The following is a 20,325-nucleotide window of genomic DNA, read 5'->3' as shown; positions in this document are numbered from 1 at the left end:
TACTGGCTCAACCTTAAGTTTATCAAGCGACAAGAATACTTTTTGTGTGCAAAAACACATAAACTTAAGATTGAGCCACTGTAGTCACTCGGACTATTTTAAAGATGTCATATCTTCATAAATTTTGGGCCGGCCACTATCGATCCCTATCGAGCCTATAGAGGAGTGATCCAGCTCTCAGATTTAATCACAAATATCTTAATTTGTGTTCCGAAAATGAATGAAAGTCTCACGGGGTTGAACAACATGAGGAAGAGTAATTACTGACAGAATTTTCATTTTGGGGTGAACTATCCCTTGTAATATACTATGTTTGTTTCTACATTACAGTGGAAAATGAGGCTCACATTATTTAAAATTTTATTTACACACAAAACATTAATGGCTAACATTTTGACTTAACAAAATTATTCTCTAAAGTCTTGGCGATCGGCCTCTATTAACAATAAAGAAAGTAAGACATTTTTCTTATAGATATAGCCTACTATTCTTTTTGTCAGAATTTATCATTATAATCAAATTATTTCCTGGTTTTTGTATTACCATAGTCCCTAAATCTATACATCCAGGAAATGGGATTCAAATCGAAAACATCTTCCCTATTGTGTGCCACTCCCCCCCCCCCCCCCACTTCTCAAACCAAAGTTACGCCCTTGTATAGGTTATATTTAAATTTCAAAAGTGTGATAAAGAGTTGAGTCAACTTTATCTATTTAAAGAAATATTTTTAAGAAATAGTTTCACAAGCTAACAGGAAGTTACGTGAATAATCCTAGTCTTTTACTTCTCCTTAAACTAAATAAATATAGGGTAGACTCAGCCTCATGTAAGCATTTTCAACAAGACAAGATTCACCATGAATAAGGTAAGTCAACATTTTTCACTTGCTTTATTTTTTCTTGTTGTCCGAGACAAAATTGAAAATAATAATAATAATAATACAAAAGAAAAACTATTTAACAAAGGAAAAGTATGGACAGCTTCAGCTTAGATATATATATATATATATATATATATATATATATATACAGTATTATACGTTTTCATAAAACAATAAATATAAAAAGTAAAAAAATTATTACTTCACAATATACATTGGAATCTATATCTACTTTAAAAAATGTTTAACCTTTATTTATTAGCTATTTTTGAAATTAGAATCCACATTTTATCAGATTTTCAGATTGTCTCTACATTATACAGGACTTTTTTTTTCTTGTTGTCAAGTAGTAATTTTTTTTCTTCCTGCTAAAGAATGCATAAAAAGAAAGCTAAAATTTTAATTTTGCTGAATGAATATTAAGTTAACTGCCTCATTGTTTACTTTTGCTGTCTATAGATTGTAAAATCAAATGTATTTGCACACAGGGCACATGAAAAATGATGGATGATGAAATCGCTGTTGTTGGCATTGGATGCCATTTTCCTGGAGGTAACTGTTAACAATTTTTATTATTTGTTCATGCTACGATTTTGGCCTTAATAGTATGGACATTGTATGTTCACATCTATTTTAGGCGAGGGACTTGAAAACTTCTGGCGAGTCCTCCTTCATGGAGAGAACTGTGCAGTTCAGATCCCAGGCGACAGGTTTAATCTCTCTCAATGGTACAATCCAGATGAGAGTAAGGCAGGAAAGACACACACAGCAAAAGCAGCATTCATTGATGGGTAAGTCTTTAATTAATTTGCCCACATAAAAATAACTTATGACTTTCTAATTTACATTAGAAAGCTCCAACTAACAGGCTCCTTTGGTTTGAATGTTAAAAAAACAAAAAAACAAAACAGTACTACTTGCAAGTTTATATGATTCACACCAAACTTTTTCAACATGATGCCAAGACATTCAAGATCTTAAATTATGAATGGATATAGCATATCTCAAACGCTGTTGCCATGGTGAGGGATTAAAGTTGTGCAAAAACATTATACATCTTTTATTTTTATATAAAACTATACAAATTTTAGAAATAAAAAATTGTTTTCAATTAAAGTGTGAAAGTCAATGTTAATTTTGGCGGAAATGTTTGATTTAGTATTAGTCTTTTGGCTAAAATGCCATTTTAGTTATTTGAATTGTTTTAGTTTTAGTCTACGAAATACATTAAGAATTTCATGATCTACAGTAGATATAAATTGACTCAAATTTTGTCGACTAAAATCGAATGGGTTGAGTTAAATTGTAATGCATTAATTTAGAATTTTTCTAACATTTTCAAACCATACCGAGCAGAGTTCTCTTTTGCAAACTCTTATTCAGATCTATCCATATGTCTGCTCTCCTCTTTCTCCCAAATGTTTGCATTTTTTAACGTTTTTATGAGATGTGCGTATGCCAACTCATGTCCCGTCGATCAGCACGTTACAGTTCAAATGTGCGCATCTACCACAAACGCAAGACATCAGTCTGACTGGATCTCTTCCCAAAATCGTCCCTATACCGAACAATTATGTCTAGTTTTTATTTGTTGACGAAAATGTCAAAATATTTTCATCAGAGATTTTGTCATTTAAAACTATTTTTTTTGTTATTGTCTCTTTTTCACTGTAATAAAAAAACAACACTGTTATAAGTAATAAAAAGGGCATATTAGTGCTATCTGTTAGAAATAAATGTATAAATAAAAAATGTCATAATAGTATAACAGCATATGCCTATTTTTAAACAGGGTTGAGAAAACATGTTCATAAAAACTGTTTACTAAGAACATTTTCAGGCATAATTAGTAGGTATAGCATTATGTATGTATATTTTGACATTATCAATGTCTAAAATTTGTCACAGTGTAGATTTTTATTTATTAATTTATTGAAATGTTGAATCTTCTGACTCAATTTACTGGTAAACACTAAAGCATTTGATCTCGCTCTGCCTCTCTCTCTCTCTCTCTTTCTGTGTGTGTGTGTGTGAACAGGGAGGGGCAGAATTTCAGATACACGTATTTAGGGGCCAAGCCACCTATTGTATCTGTTAGTTTTCTTCTTCTTCTTCTTCTTCTTCTTCTCATTATTATTATTATTCCGCAAATGGAAGTCCATGGCAGCCCTATGAACCGTACATAAGAAAATGATGAAATTTGAAATGGTTATAATTTTTGAACCCTTTGATCTAGAGACATGAAACTTAGTACACCTGAGAATCCACTCATTGTGGTGATCTCAGTCAATATCGTACATTAAGTTTCCGTCCATTATAGTAGTGGCCATTTTGAAAAGTACAGTACTCAGTTTTTTCGCTACTCCTAAATTTGGTCAAATCATATTTGGAATGAGCCACACTGAAATAACTCAACAGATTTTTTATATTCATCTTTGTTCAATAGTTGGTGGTGTCGCAAACTTAACGAGGTCCACCCAAATTTGGCTAAGAGGCTGTATCTCGGCCAAAGTTTAATCAATCAAAACGAAAAATGATACATTTCATCGGAAGCATGTTCTGAGGTTCCATGCCAAAATTGGGAATTGCACCACCTACGGGTCATGAGATATGCAAAATTGCTATTTTGGCCAATAACTTTTGATCAGTTTGTCAGAAAATCATAATTGTGGAATCTATGTATTCCTTGCAACATGCCGAATCAATGGATATTGATTTTGCCATGATGGGATGGATGTACTGTGTGTCTGACATTTAGAATATTTTCATAATTTACAATATATTTTTACCATATTTAAAATTTCTTCACCAAATTTGGTGTAGATAGTCATTAGCATGGCCTGAAGGTACCTGAAAAGTTTGATCATAAAAGTTTAAATAGGATTTAAAGCCACACTGCGAAAGTTTTGGCCACTAGTGGCGCTCGACCTGTAATTTTCAACTCTAGCGTCCCTAGAGGCCACGAGCTCCGCAGCACTGTCGCAAATTAAAGGCAACAAGCAGTCAACCGGTCAGCTTCCCGTGTCTTTAGATTGAGTGTGCTTGCAGTGTTTGAGGCGGGCCGGGCAGCCTTGCCGCGCTCGATTCCCTTATAGCAGTCGACTGAGAGAGAGCGAGCGAGCGGGGCGAGCCCCGTGGGGCTTATCATGTCTGTGAGTTAATGTGGGCGCGGGACAGCGGACACATTCACTCCACTGAAAACACCGTCAGCCTGAGCTGAATGTTTTTATTAGTGCGAGCGGTAACTTGAGGAATTAAGGAATTATTGACGAACTAATAGGTAATTCTTCATTAACTACTTCTTCACTACTGTTAACTACTAAGGAAGATGTGTTAACTAATCAGTATGTAATATAATTTTATGATTGTGTAAAGTATCAGTTAGTTAATCAATAACTAATGAATTCTGTCATACCTCCTGAAGAACTACTACTAATTATCTACTAATTAAGGTTCAAGAAAAATAACTAAGAAGTAACTACTGAACAGTCATACAAAACTAACCTCAGATTATTTGTATATTTTATATCCAGTACTGTGTGTGTCTGTTTTCCTCAGCACAGAATGCCACTGAGTAAATTCATGTATTTGAGGCAACGACTGAGGGAAACTGAAAATATAGGGAACTTATTAGTAATTAATAAATAAGTATCAAATAATTTTGCAGGAATTACTTAGAAGCTGGAACAGTATTCTAAAGTGACAATACAGGGAACCCATTAGTAATTAATAAAGAATTATCAAATAATTATCTAGGAATTAGGTTACTTATAACCTGAAACAGTCTTCTAATGTAAAAATATAAGGAACTTATTAGTAATTAATAAATAACGTTTAAATAGTTCTTCAGGAATTACTTAGAACCTGGAACAGTATTCTAAAGTGACAATAAAGGGAACCCATTAGTAATTAATAAATAATTATCAAATAATTATCTAGGAATTAGGCTACTTATAACCTGAAACAGTCTTCTAATGTAAAAATATAAGGAACTTATTAGTAATTAATAAATAATTATTAGACAGTCCTTCAGGAATTACTTAGAACCTGAAACAGTATTATAAAGTGACAATATAGGGAACCCATTAGTAATTAATAAAAAATTATCAAATAATTATCTAGGAATTAGGCTACTTATAACCTGAAACAGTCTTCTAATGTAAAAATATAAGGAACCCATTAGTAATTAATAAAGAATTACCACATACTTCTGACTCAAATCAAACTTAAAAATATATATATATATATATATATATATATATATATATATATCGTCATCGTTCGGTCTCATAGATCCATAGTTATGGTCATAACTTACGATCTATTTCGACCTCACTTAGACCGTCACCACGGTCTAACCTTGGATGACTTATACCACCAGGGTCACGAGGGATTTATTTAGGCACAGATAATACAGCAGACCCCAAAGAATTCGGATTTGCCACATTAATTCTATAAAATCTAGTGAATGTGTATGGGCTGCTCCAAGAGGCTGCTGCACAGATGTCTGAGAATGCTACCCCCTTAAGTGCCGCCCAGGAAGTAGCCATGCTCCTGGTAGAGTGAGCCACCAGATCGCCAGGGATAGGTAGATTCTGATTGACATAAGCGTGCACGGGCGAAGGTATAATAAATGTCTTAAATTGTATGAAATAATCCTGGAAAAAGCACAAACACAGCTGAGGGTGACGCTAACAGACAGCAGACAAACGACTAGCAGTGAAAGCGGCCGCAAGAATCCACATGTCACTCAAGTGGCCACACCCTTAATTATGCAGAACTTTAAGGCTTAAATATAATTTAAACAGATGAGTTGTAAAAAAATTCACCCCCCTCACAGTTGTCATGAATGGGAAAATGAGCTCTATAGACCAAAGCCACTTTTTGCTCCAGGCTGTAAACATGTTTTTTTCTGCTGTAAAGTTGGGCATTTTAACATGGGGGAGATACAGATTTGACTCGCTTCTGCAGCCTGCCTCAAGCGGCCACTCGATAAATTGCAGTTTAATTCACTTCCGTGTTGGCTTCAAGAGAGAGACGGAGGTTGCCGCTTGGTTTGGCCAATGAAAAACCCCCATTTTTTCCGCCTTCCATCTAAAGCATTCTTCACTGACTGACAAAGAGTGTAATTCACCAACTCTTTTTGCTGAACATATCGCCAATAGGAAGACTGTCTTCCATGTCAAGAACTTGAGATCGGCTTGCTCCAGAGGTTCAAAAGGTGCTTTGGTCAGTGAGTGTAAGACAATAGAAAGGTCCCAACCAGGTGCTCTCATGCTTTTTCTTGGATGTAAACGGTGTGCACCCCTAAGAAATTGAGAGACCAAAGGGTGTTTGCCAATATTTGCACCATCCACTGACACATAAAAAGTGGGAGATGGCTGCAATGTAGACCTTTATGGTATTAACTGATTTCCCTGAATCCATCAATGATTGAAGAAAACGTAGAACCAAACTGGTGTCACACTTGGCTGGATCTAGTTGTTGGTCTTGACACCACGTTGAGAATATCCGCTACTTGCTAGAATAGTTGCTCCACGTAGATGGTGCCTTAGAGCTATTTATTGTCCTCAATACAGCTTCGTCTAAGTCTTTAGAGAGGGGCTGAGTAAGGGCCATACCCACAGTTTTAGTATCTCTGGTTTTGGGTGCCAGATTTGGCCCTCCACTTGGGAGAGAAGATCGGCTCTCTTTGGTAACTGCCAAGGTTGACCTTGGACCAAACGTACAAGTTTCGGAAACCAATGCTTTTTTGGCCACCTGGGGGCCACAAGTAAAACCTTGTGATGACCCAATGCTACCCTGTTGAGCACAAGGTGAATCAGAGGTAGGGGGGGAAAGCGTACAACAATTCCTCCGGCCATTCCTGAGATAGTGCATCTATCCCCAAGGGACCTCCCTGGTTGTTCAGGGAATACCATAGATCGCAATGGGTTGTCTCTGCAGTCGCAAACAGATCGACCCTCGCCATTCCGAACTGATTCCAAATGATCCTCACCACTTCGGGATGGAGACGCCACTCTCCCGGGAGAGGTCCAGTTCGAGACAGCAGGTCTGCTGCTGTGTTTGCTACTCCTGGTATGTATACTGCTCTGAGTGACGAGAGCTTCAGAAATGCCCAAGAAAGTAGTTATTTTGTCACCTGGAGACATCGCACCGATCTGGTGCCGCCTTGGTGATTGATGTGGTACACCGCAGCCATTTTGTCTGTTCTCACCAAAACATGTTTGTTCTGCAACAACGGGAGAAAAGCCCTCAAGGAGAGATGGACTGCCTTGAGTTCCAGCACATTGATGTGCTCCGAGGTCCAAGGAGATTCCCAGAGTCCCCTGATTGACCTGCCTTCCCAAACTGCTCCCCACCCCGTTTGAGAAGCATCTGTCGTTATCACAGATCGCTTTGCCTGGATGTTGTCTAGAGGAACCCCTTGTGATGGTAACGTCCTCGTATTCCAGGGACGTAACATTTGGATACATCTTCGTGTAACCCTTATCTTCACATGCCTTTGTGATCTGGGGTGCAGGTGGAAGTTGTTCAACCAATGTTGTAGTGGACGGGCTCTGAGAAGGCCGAGTGGGACTACAGTCACTGCCGCTGCGATCATGCCCAATAATCGCTGAAATTGAATTTCATTTGAATGAACTTCATTTTCTTGTTCAGACGAAATGACTGAGCTAGACTGACCAACTGTTCCACCCTCTGTGGTGACAAAGATGCAGTCATCAGTTGATAATCCAGCAAAATTCCCACAAACACTGTCCGTTGTCTGGGACTTAGATTGCTCTTTTCCCAGTTCACCTTGAAACCCAGTGACTGTACATGTTGAAGGACTATTTCTGTGTTCTTCATTACTTGGCTGCGAGAAGGAGCACAAATTAGCCAGTCGTCCAGGTATGACATAATTTTCAAACCTGCACATTGAAGAGGACGAAGGGCTGCAGAAACCACTCTGGTGAAGACCCTTGGAGACAGAGACAGGCCAAATGGAAGGACCCTGAACTAGTAGACCCGATCTTGAAACGCAAAGCGAAGAAACGGGCAATGATCTTGACAGATGGGTATGTGGAAATATGCATCCTTTAGGTCTATGGAAGTGAACCGTTCTCCCGGTTCTATGGATTCCAGAATTTGAACTGTAGTCAGCATTTTAAAGGGTAATACTTTTATGAATCGGTTCAGCTGTCGTAAGTCCAGAATGGGTCGAAGTCCCCCGTCTTTCTTTGGTACTAGGAAATACTTCGAATAGAACCCATTGAGCTGTTTGCTGGCACTTATCTGTACATTTGCTTTTTTCTGATTTCGTTGGCCAAAATTTGTGCCTGGACTGGGTCTCTGACTATGGTCATTTGGACCCCTGAAAAAGTAGGAGGGCGCCGCCGGAATTGTATCCTGTATCCTGTCTTGATGGTATCTAGAACCCAAGGATCTGACGTTACTTTCTCCCAACTGTCCAGGCATAGTTGGGAGTATTCTCCGGTGACTCCAAGACCGCTATGCCTGGCCTCCCCGGGGTTTGAAACCCCTGGTAGTACGTCTTTTAAATGACCCTCCCCTGACTGAAGTATGAGACTGGTCAGTCTGGGGGGCCTGGTAAAATGGTCTCGTGCCTCGATCATGGAATTGGTAACCCCTGGTTCGCCTTCTGTCATACCCCCAAGTTTCTGAACGAGGAAAGTGTGGGGGCTGAAAGGAATGGGCTGCTCTATGGCCATATTTGGTAGGTCCACCTAGGGGTGTGCGATATGACGATTTTTAATCGTGGACGATTAAAATGTCTCCACGATCTGCTTTTGAAGAAATATCGTAGTATCGTGTTACAGTGCATTCTATCAGTTCAGTTCTGGCGCCCCGTCTCAACTGTACAACGCGACGCAGCCTAAACATGATCACACGTTAATGAACAGGTACGGGACACTGCAATTCACAAAAGTTCATTATTTGCATAAGCCTTGCCGGTTAAACATTTAATTCAGGCGCTGATGCGCTGTTCTAACGTGCCCTTTCCTGACCGCATATACCCCCGACAATCACAGGCACTAGAAGCCTGTCAAACAGCGCCTGAATACTGGACTAAGTTATCTTTCGAGTCTTATTATGCTAATACTGTTAAATACACACAATGTTTAAACAGGCTATGTCTAAAGTAAAAGCAAACATTTGAGAGAATATCTGGTGTAATATGCGTCTATATTAAACGCGTCGCGTGCTGGTCAAAGCGACAGGAATAAATAGTACTGCCGCACGTCCTTAAAGGGATAGTTCACCAAAAAAATAAAAAATAATAATCTGTCATTATTTACTCACTCTAATGTTGTTACAAACCTGTATTAATTTCTTTCTTGTGCTGAACACAAAAGAACGATTTTTTTTATGTGGGTAACCAAACAGTTGCTGGTCCCCATTAACTTCCAGGAGAGAACCAATAAAAAACTATAGGGGGACCAGCAACTGTTCGGTTACCCACATTATTCAAAATAACTTTTATTTTCAACAGAAGAAAGAAACTTATTCGGGTTTAAAACATCTTGAGGGAGTAAATTAAGACCATTTTCATTTTTGAGGGAACTATCTCTTTAGTAAAAGAAAAAAAACACAAGGAGAAATCACTCACTGACTGAGAACTTTAATAGTAGCTTTAATAAGAATCAATTTATTCAGTGAAGTCTCTGTAGTGTTTTAATTTCATATTTGTTTAATTTAATTACTTTCTTCAATGCTACTGCTAAATACACCTGGTGCATCAAAGCACTATTTATTTAATTTGAATATTAATTTGTGTAATGTTTATCTTGTCTTATTTTTTTAATAACAAAGAAAATAATGACAAAGATTTTTATCTTCGCCACTGGCCTAAATGTATGTCTTTCTTTTTTATTTTGTTACCTAAGGCGTTGTTTTTAACATAGGGACATTAGTTTGGCTGTAATGAACAGCCACTTGCAAAATATTAAAACCAACTTGAAAAAGAATCGTGATAAAAAATCGTGATCGTGATTTTCCTAAAAAAATCGTGATATGATATTTTTTCCATATCGCCCACCCCTAGGTCCACCAAATGTCTGCTGAACTGATTTCCTTTCTGCGTCTTGCTTGATCAGCAGTGTCCAGCAGAGACTGTGAATCAGTGTGAAATATCCGACCTGGAACCACTGGCATATTAGTCAGGTCCTTCCTAATAGCTTCAGGCAAAGATGTCTGTGCCAACCAGATTTGTCTTGTGGCTAAAATAGCTGAAGACATAGATGCTCCAATATCCCTAGTAAGCTGTGAGTGTGTGATGAGTGCTGTGTCAATTAAACTCATCATATCATGCTCTTCTTTATTAACAACCTTCCTCAAAGCAGCCAGAACTATTGCTAAAGCATTTCCTGATCGAGCTGCTCGGGTAGCTGCATTATACGCTTGGCTCATTAAACTGCATTAAACTGGGGTGCAGCCTTTGGATTATTCCAGGCTTTCCTCAGCATCTGGGAATAATCGTCAGCCACAGAAATGGACACAGTGGGCTGTGCAGGGGAAATACTCGTCCATACACCTTGTGTGGGGGTTGGAGCAGTAGCTTCTTCCTGAGCATCAAGGCCCAGGATCCTTGCTGCACTTAAAATGCGTGAAAGAATGTCAGAATGCAGGTTTCCTTCTGAAACTTCGGACCTGGATTCATCTTCCTCATTTTCGCCAATATCCTCCTCACTACCATAAAGGGAATTATTTGCATCCAGTGACACGGCATCCATAGAATCATCCCTCTCTTCCTGATGTGATGTTAACTCATCTCCAGAAGAGGGCGCAATAGGGGCTGCAGATGGCTGCGTGCATATTGAAGTGTTACATGTTTCAAGCTTACCAGCTAGGTCACGTAATGCTGCCAATATTTGTAAGTGAGTATCGTCCTTGGGCTCTTGCACTACCGTGGCCCTCTCTCGTTTATCTTGAGGCATGTCAGAACGTGGAGACCTGATCGACTCATCAGGCCTCTTGCGTTTGTGAGAGGAACTACAGGGAATCATTTGTTTGCCACCAGTTAAATGCTTGGCCCTCTGCACTCTTTCCTGCAAAGTTAGCTCTATTGCAGCTGCACATGGGTTTTCAATATCATCTAACAGATGTTGCATACCCAAACAGGAGGGACATTCACGGTGCCCATCTCTTGACTGTAAGCCAGTTTGTCAAAACCGACATCTTGAGTGACTCATTGCCTATGATAAGAGGACTAAGTAAATAAACAGATTAACTGTAACGAATCACAGTATTTTAATTAATTCTTGGAGTTGAACTGCAAGATTTAAAATAAACTACCGGCATTTAGTTGAAAAACACAAGTGACAATGCCATTAACATAGACTGTGACGAATCACCATTCATTAATCAAATCAAACACTTCCTTAAACTGCAGGCATTAGTTAAACACAGTTGACCAGATATCCTTAATATATAGATTGTGATGAATTACTTCATAAGCATCTTTCAAAATGAGTCTGCGAACAGAACTTCTTGAAAATCATATAATTTATTAATAAATAATATCCATCACTCTATGTGCGCACACGCAGTAAACAAGATGGAAAAACTCTCTCCAGCTGCGAACAGCTGAACCAAGAACCAATAATAAACACCTGTAAACAAGCTGAAAAGAAAAAATAAAGAAACACTCACCGACGTGCGTTCCGACGACGCGCCGAGAAGTTTAAATGAGGAGAAAACCACCTCAATCCTCAGGGACGTTAAGCACCTGCACGAAAATGTGACGGATTGGAACTAGTTTTTCCTGTAATCAAAATTTCGCTCTACCACCACGGTCTCAGATGAGGCGAGAAAGTCAACAGGAAGTGGTTGGTTCACCTGGATGTTATATAGACAACCCCTAGGGTCAGTCACCTGACATTGTTGATATTAGGTCTCGAGGATAGGCGGAAGAATGGCGTCATTCAAGGTTAGAACGTGGTGACGGTCTGAGTGAGGTTGAAATAGATCCATCATCACCTGATCATTCCGGTTGCATTTTACAACATTGGACGTTTTCCAAGTGCACGGAAGGGTGAGTTGAAACTCATTATAATATGCAAAACTGTTATCCACTCACAGCAGTGGGCGTTTACTTCCAAGTTTTCAGTGCGAGACGCCCATAAAAACCGAGCATTTTTCAGGTAGGCTAAAAACTTGGGTACAAAATAGCCTATTACTTATTCATTTTGATGTTTTTCAATGCAAAAAACAAGCAAACGTCATAAGTTGACCTCAATATAATAAAATGCCATTAAAAAGCCAGTTCATGACCCCTTTAAGAGACCAACTAATGGAAACACTGATCACTGTTATGGTGACTTCAAATTAGGGCTGCACGATATATCGAAAAATTGTCATTATTGCGATAATAGTATAATATATTATAGTATATAATAGTATAATATATATATAGCAATATCCATACCGTAGAAAGGTGCGATAAATTACATTTATTTTATATGCCAAGCATTTGTGTGTTGCGTGCATGCATAGGTATCCAAATTCGACCAATCAAATGGGGCCTTACTATCTTTATACCCGCCTCCCCAGTAGGGCTGAACGATTAATTGCATTTGCGATAAAATCGCGATATCATGAAACGCGATTTTGTAATCGCAAGAGCTGCGATTACACTGGTCACTCCTGGATCGATTCAGAGAATTTCAGAATCGAGTCTGAGCTTAGTTTTTAAACACAGATGCGTGATGACGCTGCGCGTGCTTCAGAAACGAACCGTGTTCTGCTTGCTTCTCTCTCTCTCTCTCTCTCTCTCTCTTACTCACTCACACACACGTACGACACCGCTTAACATTAGTAATGTTATTTCATAAAGTTCGGGGTTAAACCGAATTACAAGGACATTCGCGGGCTTCATTGCTCCGGTTTTGCCGCTTTGCTTGATGTTATACTCTTGCAGTGCGCGTTCTCTCCCGCGGGAATTTTCCTTAAAAATGATTCACAGAGGCATTATTTATGTCTGTTGGAATGCAGTTGGCTTAACGTTATATATATTAAAACTATGAAAATCACTGAGAAGGCTGCTTTCATTTTAAAATACTAACGCGCGCTTTGTGAAGAGCACTCGTGCATGATTAATTAATTTAAAAAAAAGTAGATCGGATCATGAGCTGCCTAAAGATTCCCATCCCTACTGTACAATGATTTTTTGCTTGTCTTTGTCGACTAATACAGAAGGTAAATAACTTTTTTTTTAAATCGCATATTAAATCGCAATATTGGTTAAAAAAATCGCAATTAGATTATTTTCCATAATCGTTCAGCCCTACTCCCCAGTAGGTGTTATTATGCTATTGGCTAGATCGGGCCCAAATGGGAACCAAGTGGCTCAGAGCAGACAATGGAAAAAAAAATAATGGCGGGAGTAGAGTCGAGTGAGGAAAATGACAACCGCGAAGAACCTGTGCCTAAAAAGAACCGTTTGTCTGAAATATGGCAATATTTTGTCTTCAATAGAGAAGAAGTGTCACAAATGCTGTGTAAGGGGCCGTTCACATATCGCGTATAAAACGCCTGGAAAGCACGACCGCACTGATATCTCCTTCTTTCCACAAGCACTTGCGTCTGTCGTTGCTATGCAACCATGAATTAATGCTACAGTTAAATTAAGTTTTTTTCATCTAAGGAGGCTGGTAAAGGTGAAACCTTTCCTTTCCAGGCAGCAGTTAGAAACCGTAATCCACCAAAAAAGATCATAAGGCATTCTGTGTTCATTGAGGTGAGATGTGCTAGATAAATAAACTCTTTCACTTCTCAATGGGCCGATCTCCCTGACGGAGACACAAAATCTGTGCTACAGGATTCCTGCTGGTCATTTTGGTAACTGCTGAATCTTGGTGGTGTGAAGTCTTCTGTTATGAACTGCTCCGAGACTGGGAGATGTAGATCCAAATGCAGCTTTATTAAAGGAGAACTCCAGCGAACAATGAACCTTTGGTCTAATAAAACATCGGTACCTAGTCAATCGTTCTCTGAGATTTGTTTTCATGATAATCGAATGTAAAGAGTTTTATCTCTAAAAACTGTTTAGCGTATAATGCTAGTAATGGGGGCATTGACTAAGTAAAAAGAAATCGCTAGTTTATACCACTAACAAGGCTCAAAATAGCCCCACACTAACACAGTAACATAATGAGGGTCCATACATGCAAAACAAAGCATTGAGAACTTTGTAAGTTCTGAACGGGGACGAGCACGTCGGAGCTGTTGTGCTGCACGCGGAAGCGAACGACATTAGGTTGCGGCAGACGGAGGTTCTGAAGAAGATAAAAAAAACGAAGCATTGAGAACTTTGTAAGTGTACAGACCGTTTAATAAGAAGATACTTTATGAAGACAGTTTACTCCGTATACAGACAGGAGCCATCTTAAAAAATAGTCTCGATAAGTCGATCCCCGAACGCGGTTCATACAGTTCAGAAGTTCGCTGAACTTCATACATTTCAGATCACTCAGCACGTCGTTTGTGGTTTGACTTATCGAGACTATTTTTTAAGATGGTTCCTGTCTGTATACGCGAAGTGAACTGTCTTCATAAAGTATCTTCTCATTAAACGGTCTGTACACTTAAGTCAAGTCACATTTATTTATATAGCGCTTTTCACAATACAGATTGTATCAAAGCAGCTTCACAGTGATAACATGAAAGTAGTACAACTCCGATCAGTAATATTGTTAAATATTAAATATCCCCAACTAAGCAAGCCAAATGCAAGGCGACAGTGGCAAGGAACCGAAACTCCATCAGATTGGATGGAGAAAAAACCTTGGGAGAACCCAGGCTCAGTCGGGGGCCAGTTCTCCTCTGGCTAACATTCATATTGTTTATATATAAATATTAAATATAAATATTATTTATATATAAAACAGCGCCATAACATATCGCCAGCGTTGAGTCGTCTCTTCACAGGCGTTGGTCTTCTCCTCACAGGCGTTGGGGCATCCGAAATCCCTGTGAGAGGCTGGATACAAAACTGGACCTGACGAACGCCATTTTTCTCGGGACAAGCGTCCCGAGATAACAGCAGAAAGGCAGATGGGAAATAATTAGCATAGCTGATGTTCATAATGATTTCCATTATACGGGAGTCGGTGTTACCATACAACCATACGCGCCGACCCGTTTGTCTAAAAGGCTGTCGAGCCCCACTGGTGCGTTAAGCAGTTTCAGTGGCAAACGGTTCCGTATGGCATAACAGAGGACTAGAAGGTAAGCATTATGTGAATGCTTGACTAAAGAGATGCGTCTTTAATCTAGTTTTAAACTGTCAGCGAGTCAGAGCCTCGGACTGTATCGGGAAGGCTATTCCAGAGTTTTGGAGCTAAATGCGAGAACGCCCTCCCTCCATTAGTGGACTTAGATATCCTAGGAATGATCAGAAGCCTCGAGTTTAGTGATCTTAAGGAACGCGGTGGATTGTAGGGCGAAAGAAGGTCCGTTAAGTACATAGGAGCTAAACCATTTAGGGCTTTATAGGTCAGTAGTAGTACTTTGTAGTTGATACGGAACTTAATAGGTAAGCAGTGTAGAGATGATAAAATCGGTGTTATATGATCATATTTTCTTGACCTAGTAAGAACTCTAGCAGCTGCATTTTGTACTAACTGTAGTTTGTTTATTGAGGATGCAGGACAACCGGCTAATAAAGCATTACAGTAATCTAGTCTCGAGGTCATGAATGCATGAACTAACTTTTCTGCATCAAAAACAGATAGCATGTTACGTAGTTTAGCAAGCAAGCATGTTTCTAAGGTGGTCTTGTAACATATGAAATATGATTTTCGAAAGACAAGTTGCGGTCTAGTATAACACCCAGGTCTTTTACTGTAGTAACAGGACATCCATCTATATTAAAGTTGTTTGTCAAGTAGGACTAGTATTGAGAGACAGCCTTGGTCAGAAGCTAAAAGTAAATCATTTGTAATTTTTAGGGGTCGGCAAGTTAACGCATTATTATCGCGTTAACGCATTTATTAATTAATGCCGATAATTTTTTTTACGCACGTTAACGCAGTTTTTTTATATATAATTTTTTTTAAGTCCGTTGCTCACTGGCTCTGAATAACAGCCCTACAGTCAAACCATGGATCACAGGAGGGGTGGGATGTTGGTCAGCCAGCAAATAACCCACCCAAACAAGCAGTGGAGAGAGGCTTTGGCAGGTTCTCTCAGGTTAATAGAAAGGGAGACAGCGCTCCGCGAGACGAGTAAATGACAGGCGTGGATTTTAACCAACGTCTTCTGTGCGCTACGCAGCTGTAGCCTTTTTAACTTAAATTAAAATTATACATAACTTTACCTGATAGGCCTGCGTTTAGTTTAGCGGGGGTGCTCTGCCATGTGAATTCCCTTCTATTGATGTCCTGATAGCTATTTTGATTCTGGAAACTCACAAAAAGTGAATCGAGGATCAGTCCCTCTTCCAATGATTGTGCTGGCTGCGCGTCGTTTACAAAAAGTTATAGACAATACAACGTCGGCAACGGGCATGCGCGTGCGTGAGGCGAGATTGACCGCAACAGTTTCACAGGAACGCACCCGCTTGTCGCTGCACCTTGTGCTCGACCACTTCACCTCGCTCTAAATGCTGATTTATACCTCTGTGTCAGACCTACGCCGGAGCCTCTACGTTGGTTTTCATTCATACTTCTGCGTCGTTGTCCGCGTTGACGCGCAATTATGGGAGCATGTGAAACCCGTGGAGCGATTCTAGCAATCACAGCGCTTGAGGTACGCGTATTGACACGTTGTTACATTTTTGGAGAGGTGCACGTCAGGGTACGCGTGCTACACACAGCCTACAGCGTAAGTTCGATGCAGAATTATATTGGGCTTTACCTCTGTTTAATTTAGCCTAATCTTAGTGTACATGGGAAACCATGGCATGACCAAACCTAAGCTACTATCAGAGAAGTAACGTTGGTCTTATATCTGTAGTAGTGGTCATGACATTGACTGTTTCTGCTGCTCCCTGATAAAAGATACCTGTTGATACCTGTTCAGAAATAAAAGAAAAAAAGAAAAGAAAGGAAACTGGACTTGTTTTAACTAGATAAAAGGTAATCCCCTGTGCCAAATAGCTTTGTTTTAATATTTGATTACATTAATGTTTAAGTTAAGATTTACAATAAATATTTTATTTCTACTGTGTAAAAGAGAATTCTGCTGGTTTAAAGCACTTTATTTGTTTAAAGTTTTTGCAAACCACATGTTATTGCACTTTTATGTATATAGCAGTACATTTAAAGTCCCTGTAAAGGCAATTCTACAAAAAAGTTCTAAACACATTATAAATGTTGCATATGTATTGCTAAAACATATTACAAAGTCTATGAACTGTGAAGTACTGAAATGTGGAGTTAGACCGTTAAACAGTTTTTCACCATTGCAATTTTACGGATTTTTGAGGTCCCTTCGTGCAGTGTACATTCCAGGAGACCGGAACCTGGCGGCCGACGAGCTGTCATGGGTCCGCCCTATCTCCGGCGAATGGCGACTCCATCCCCAGACGGTCCAGCTGATTTGGGACCAGTTCGGGGAGGCACAGATAGACCTGTTCGCCTCTCGGGACTCATCCCACTGCGCCCAGTTTTATTCCCTGTCCAAGGGCACGCTCGGCACAGACGCACTGGCGCACAGCTGGCCGCAGGGCCCACGCAAGTATGTGTTTCCCCCAGTGAGCCTTCTTGCACGGGTGTTGTGCAAGATCAAGGAGGACGAGGAGCAGGTCTTGCTGGTAGCCCCCTATTGGCCCACCAAGACGTGGTTTTTCGAACTGATGCTCCTCACGACAGCACCTCCTTGGCCTATTCCTCTGAGGCAAGACCTACTCACTCAGAGATGGGGCACCCTGTGGCACTGCTCTGTCCGGTACGTGTACTCCGCATCTACGTTGACAGAACGCTGTGTTTCAGGACCTCAGACCAGCTCTTTGTCTGTTATGGGGGGAGCCAGAAGGGAAGGGCTCTCTCAAAGCAGCGGCTGTCTCACTGGATAGTAGACGCCATTGCTTTGGCTTACCAACAGCAAGGTCGACCGTGCCCCCTTGGTGTGACGGCTTCCTCTTGGGCTCTAGCGCATGGCGCCTCGCTAACAGACATATGCAGAGTTGCAGGCTGGGCGACACCAAACACCTTCGCAAGATTCTATAATCTGCGAATAGAGCCGGTGTCCTCTCGCGTACTCGCTTCCGCCAGTACTGGACCTGCCTAGGTGTCTTCGCTTGCTCGGCATTCCACTCCTCGGATTGGATAAGTACGTTATTTCCTCAGTGAGTCTTCCGTTGAAGCCCTGAGTCCTCCAGCACTTCTGATGCGGGCACCACTGCTTTTGCTCTGGATGCCGGCTAGGTGCCTCCGTGTGCGCGGTTCCCTATGGTAACTGTCTCATGTGTATTATCCACTGTAAGCCTCTCTGAGCATGTGTCTTCCCTTGGCAAGCCATCTCCCACTCCTGGAGCTAAGTTTCTAGCCACCCGTAGGTTGGTGCTCCAGTGATCTCCATATGTAGTCCCTAACACGGCCATATGTGTATTCGTAAGTCCTCCCTACGGTAGGCATTTGGTAGCATGTCCCTCCCGGGATATGTTTCCCAGTGTACCTTGGTATTCCTGTGTCAAAGTAGGTAACTCCTGTATAAACTAAAGAAGGATAGGAGTCCAGACTTTCGCAGGGCACTGGAAGACAGCTGTGAAAATGGCGTGATGGCACAGACCCCCATTCTCCGTCATTTCGACGTAACTCTGAGTGACTACGAAAGGGAACGTCTCGGTTACGGATGTAACCCTCGTTCCCGTTACGTCTCCTTGCCACTTCTGCTGTACCGCTGGGTAGACGCCGGAGTTCAGTCTCGGCTCCTCAGCGAAGACATACTGCGGTTGTGTTCACTTCCTCCTTTTATACCCACGGGGTGGGGCGGAGATACGCTATGCAAATTCCGCAGCCCCAAGGCATTTTCGTGCCATTGCCTCGTTATTAAATACTCGAAGAGGATTGGCTTTCTATGCGAAATCCCCATTCTCCGTCATTCCGACGTAACGTCTCTATTCCCTACTCAGGGAACGAGGGTTACATCCGTAACGGAGACGATTTCCTTCTTACATCTAAGCGCGTAACATTTAGCACAAGTACTTCAAATGAATTAAACCTGTGACCTGTTTTCTGAGTAATATTAAAACTATCTTTATAGATTGTTGCAACACCGCCGCCACGACCGATCAGACGAGGCTCATGTTTATAATAGTATCCTGGGGGAGTACATTCATTTAGACCGAAATACTCATTTGGATTAAGCCAGGTTTCAGTAAGGCACAGAACATCGAAATTATTATCTGACCATTTCATTTACAATAACCGCCTTAGGTGTGAGCGATCTAATGTTTAGAAGACCTAGCTTTAGAAATTGTTTTTGTTCACTGATATTTAGATTTTCTGGTTTAATTACAATAAGATTTTTGCTAGATCCTGCACTAGATTTTTTGTTTGGCTTCAGTAAACGAGGAATAGACACAGTTTCTATATAATGTTCCACACTATGCATATTAGTTAAGTTTGGACAACAAAGGCTGTGATTTGGACTCTGACTCACTAGTCATCTGGTGCATAACGTCTTGGAGATGTTGTCCGACAGCAAAGCCGCTCCGATTCGGCTGGGATGGAGTCCATCTGCACGGTATAGCCTGGGTCTCTCCCAAAACAGATGCCAATTATTTACAAAGAGCAGTTTCGTGTAGTAGTACGTAATTGTAATTATTTACGTAATTATTTATTTTTGTAATTATTTACAAAGAGCAGTACGTGGGAAGCGGTCCAGACACGATGATCGCTGCTTTAGGCGCTGTGCTGCGTACTGTCTCGATCAGGCTCCTGTAGTCCTTCTTCAGAACCTCCGTCTGCCGCAACCTAATGTCGTTCGCTTCCGCGTGCAGCACAACAGCTCCGACGTGCTCGTCCCCGTTCAGAACTTACAAAGTTCTCAATGCATTGTTTTGCATGTATGGACCCTCATTATGTTACTCTGTTAGTGTGGTGCTATTTTGAGCCTTGTAAGTGGTATAAACTAGCGATTTCTTATTACCTAGTCAATGCCCCCATTAATGGCATTATACGCTAAACAGTTTTTAGAGATACAACTCTTTACATTCGATTATCATGAAAACAAATCTCAGAGAACGGTTGACTATGTACCGATGTTTTATTAGACCAAAGGTTCATTGTTCGCGGAGTTCTCCTTTAAGAATAGTTGTAGAGGCAGGGTCGAGAATCAGCAGACAGGACAATGGAGAACACACAGTGGGAATCCAAAAAAACAGGCAAGGCAGGCAGCAATAATCAGAGTCCAAGAACAATCCAAAATCAAAAACCAGAAAAAAAACATGGAAACACGCTCAGAAGTGCAGACACACAGTACAACAAGACTTCACGGTG

General features: G+C 40.6%; 1 protein-coding gene across 1 annotated transcript in view; it reads left to right on the top strand.

The window, feature by feature from the left end:
• The first annotated feature begins 1,366 nt into the window (after positions 1–1,366).
• LOC120477442 (uncharacterized) overlaps positions 1,367–20,325 on the top strand; it is a 31,569-nt gene continuing 12,610 nt past the window's right edge. The window contains exons 1-2 of the mRNA XM_089132559.1: positions 1,367–1,432; positions 1,518–1,671. Coding sequence (XP_088988685.1) covers positions 1,381–1,432; positions 1,518–1,671 — 206 coding nt within the window. The 5' untranslated portion in view covers positions 1,367–1,380. The remainder of the gene's footprint in view (positions 1,433–1,517; positions 1,672–20,325) is intronic.

The sequence above is a fragment of the Pimephales promelas genome, chromosome 2 (assembly GCF_988280905.1).
Source record: "Pimephales promelas chromosome 2, fPimPro1.hap1.1, whole genome shotgun sequence".
In the NCBI taxonomy this organism is placed as follows: domain Eukaryota; kingdom Metazoa; phylum Chordata; class Actinopteri; order Cypriniformes; family Leuciscidae; genus Pimephales; species Pimephales promelas.
Note: the sequence above shows the minus strand (reverse complement) of the source record. Positions and strands in the feature narration are given on the sequence as shown.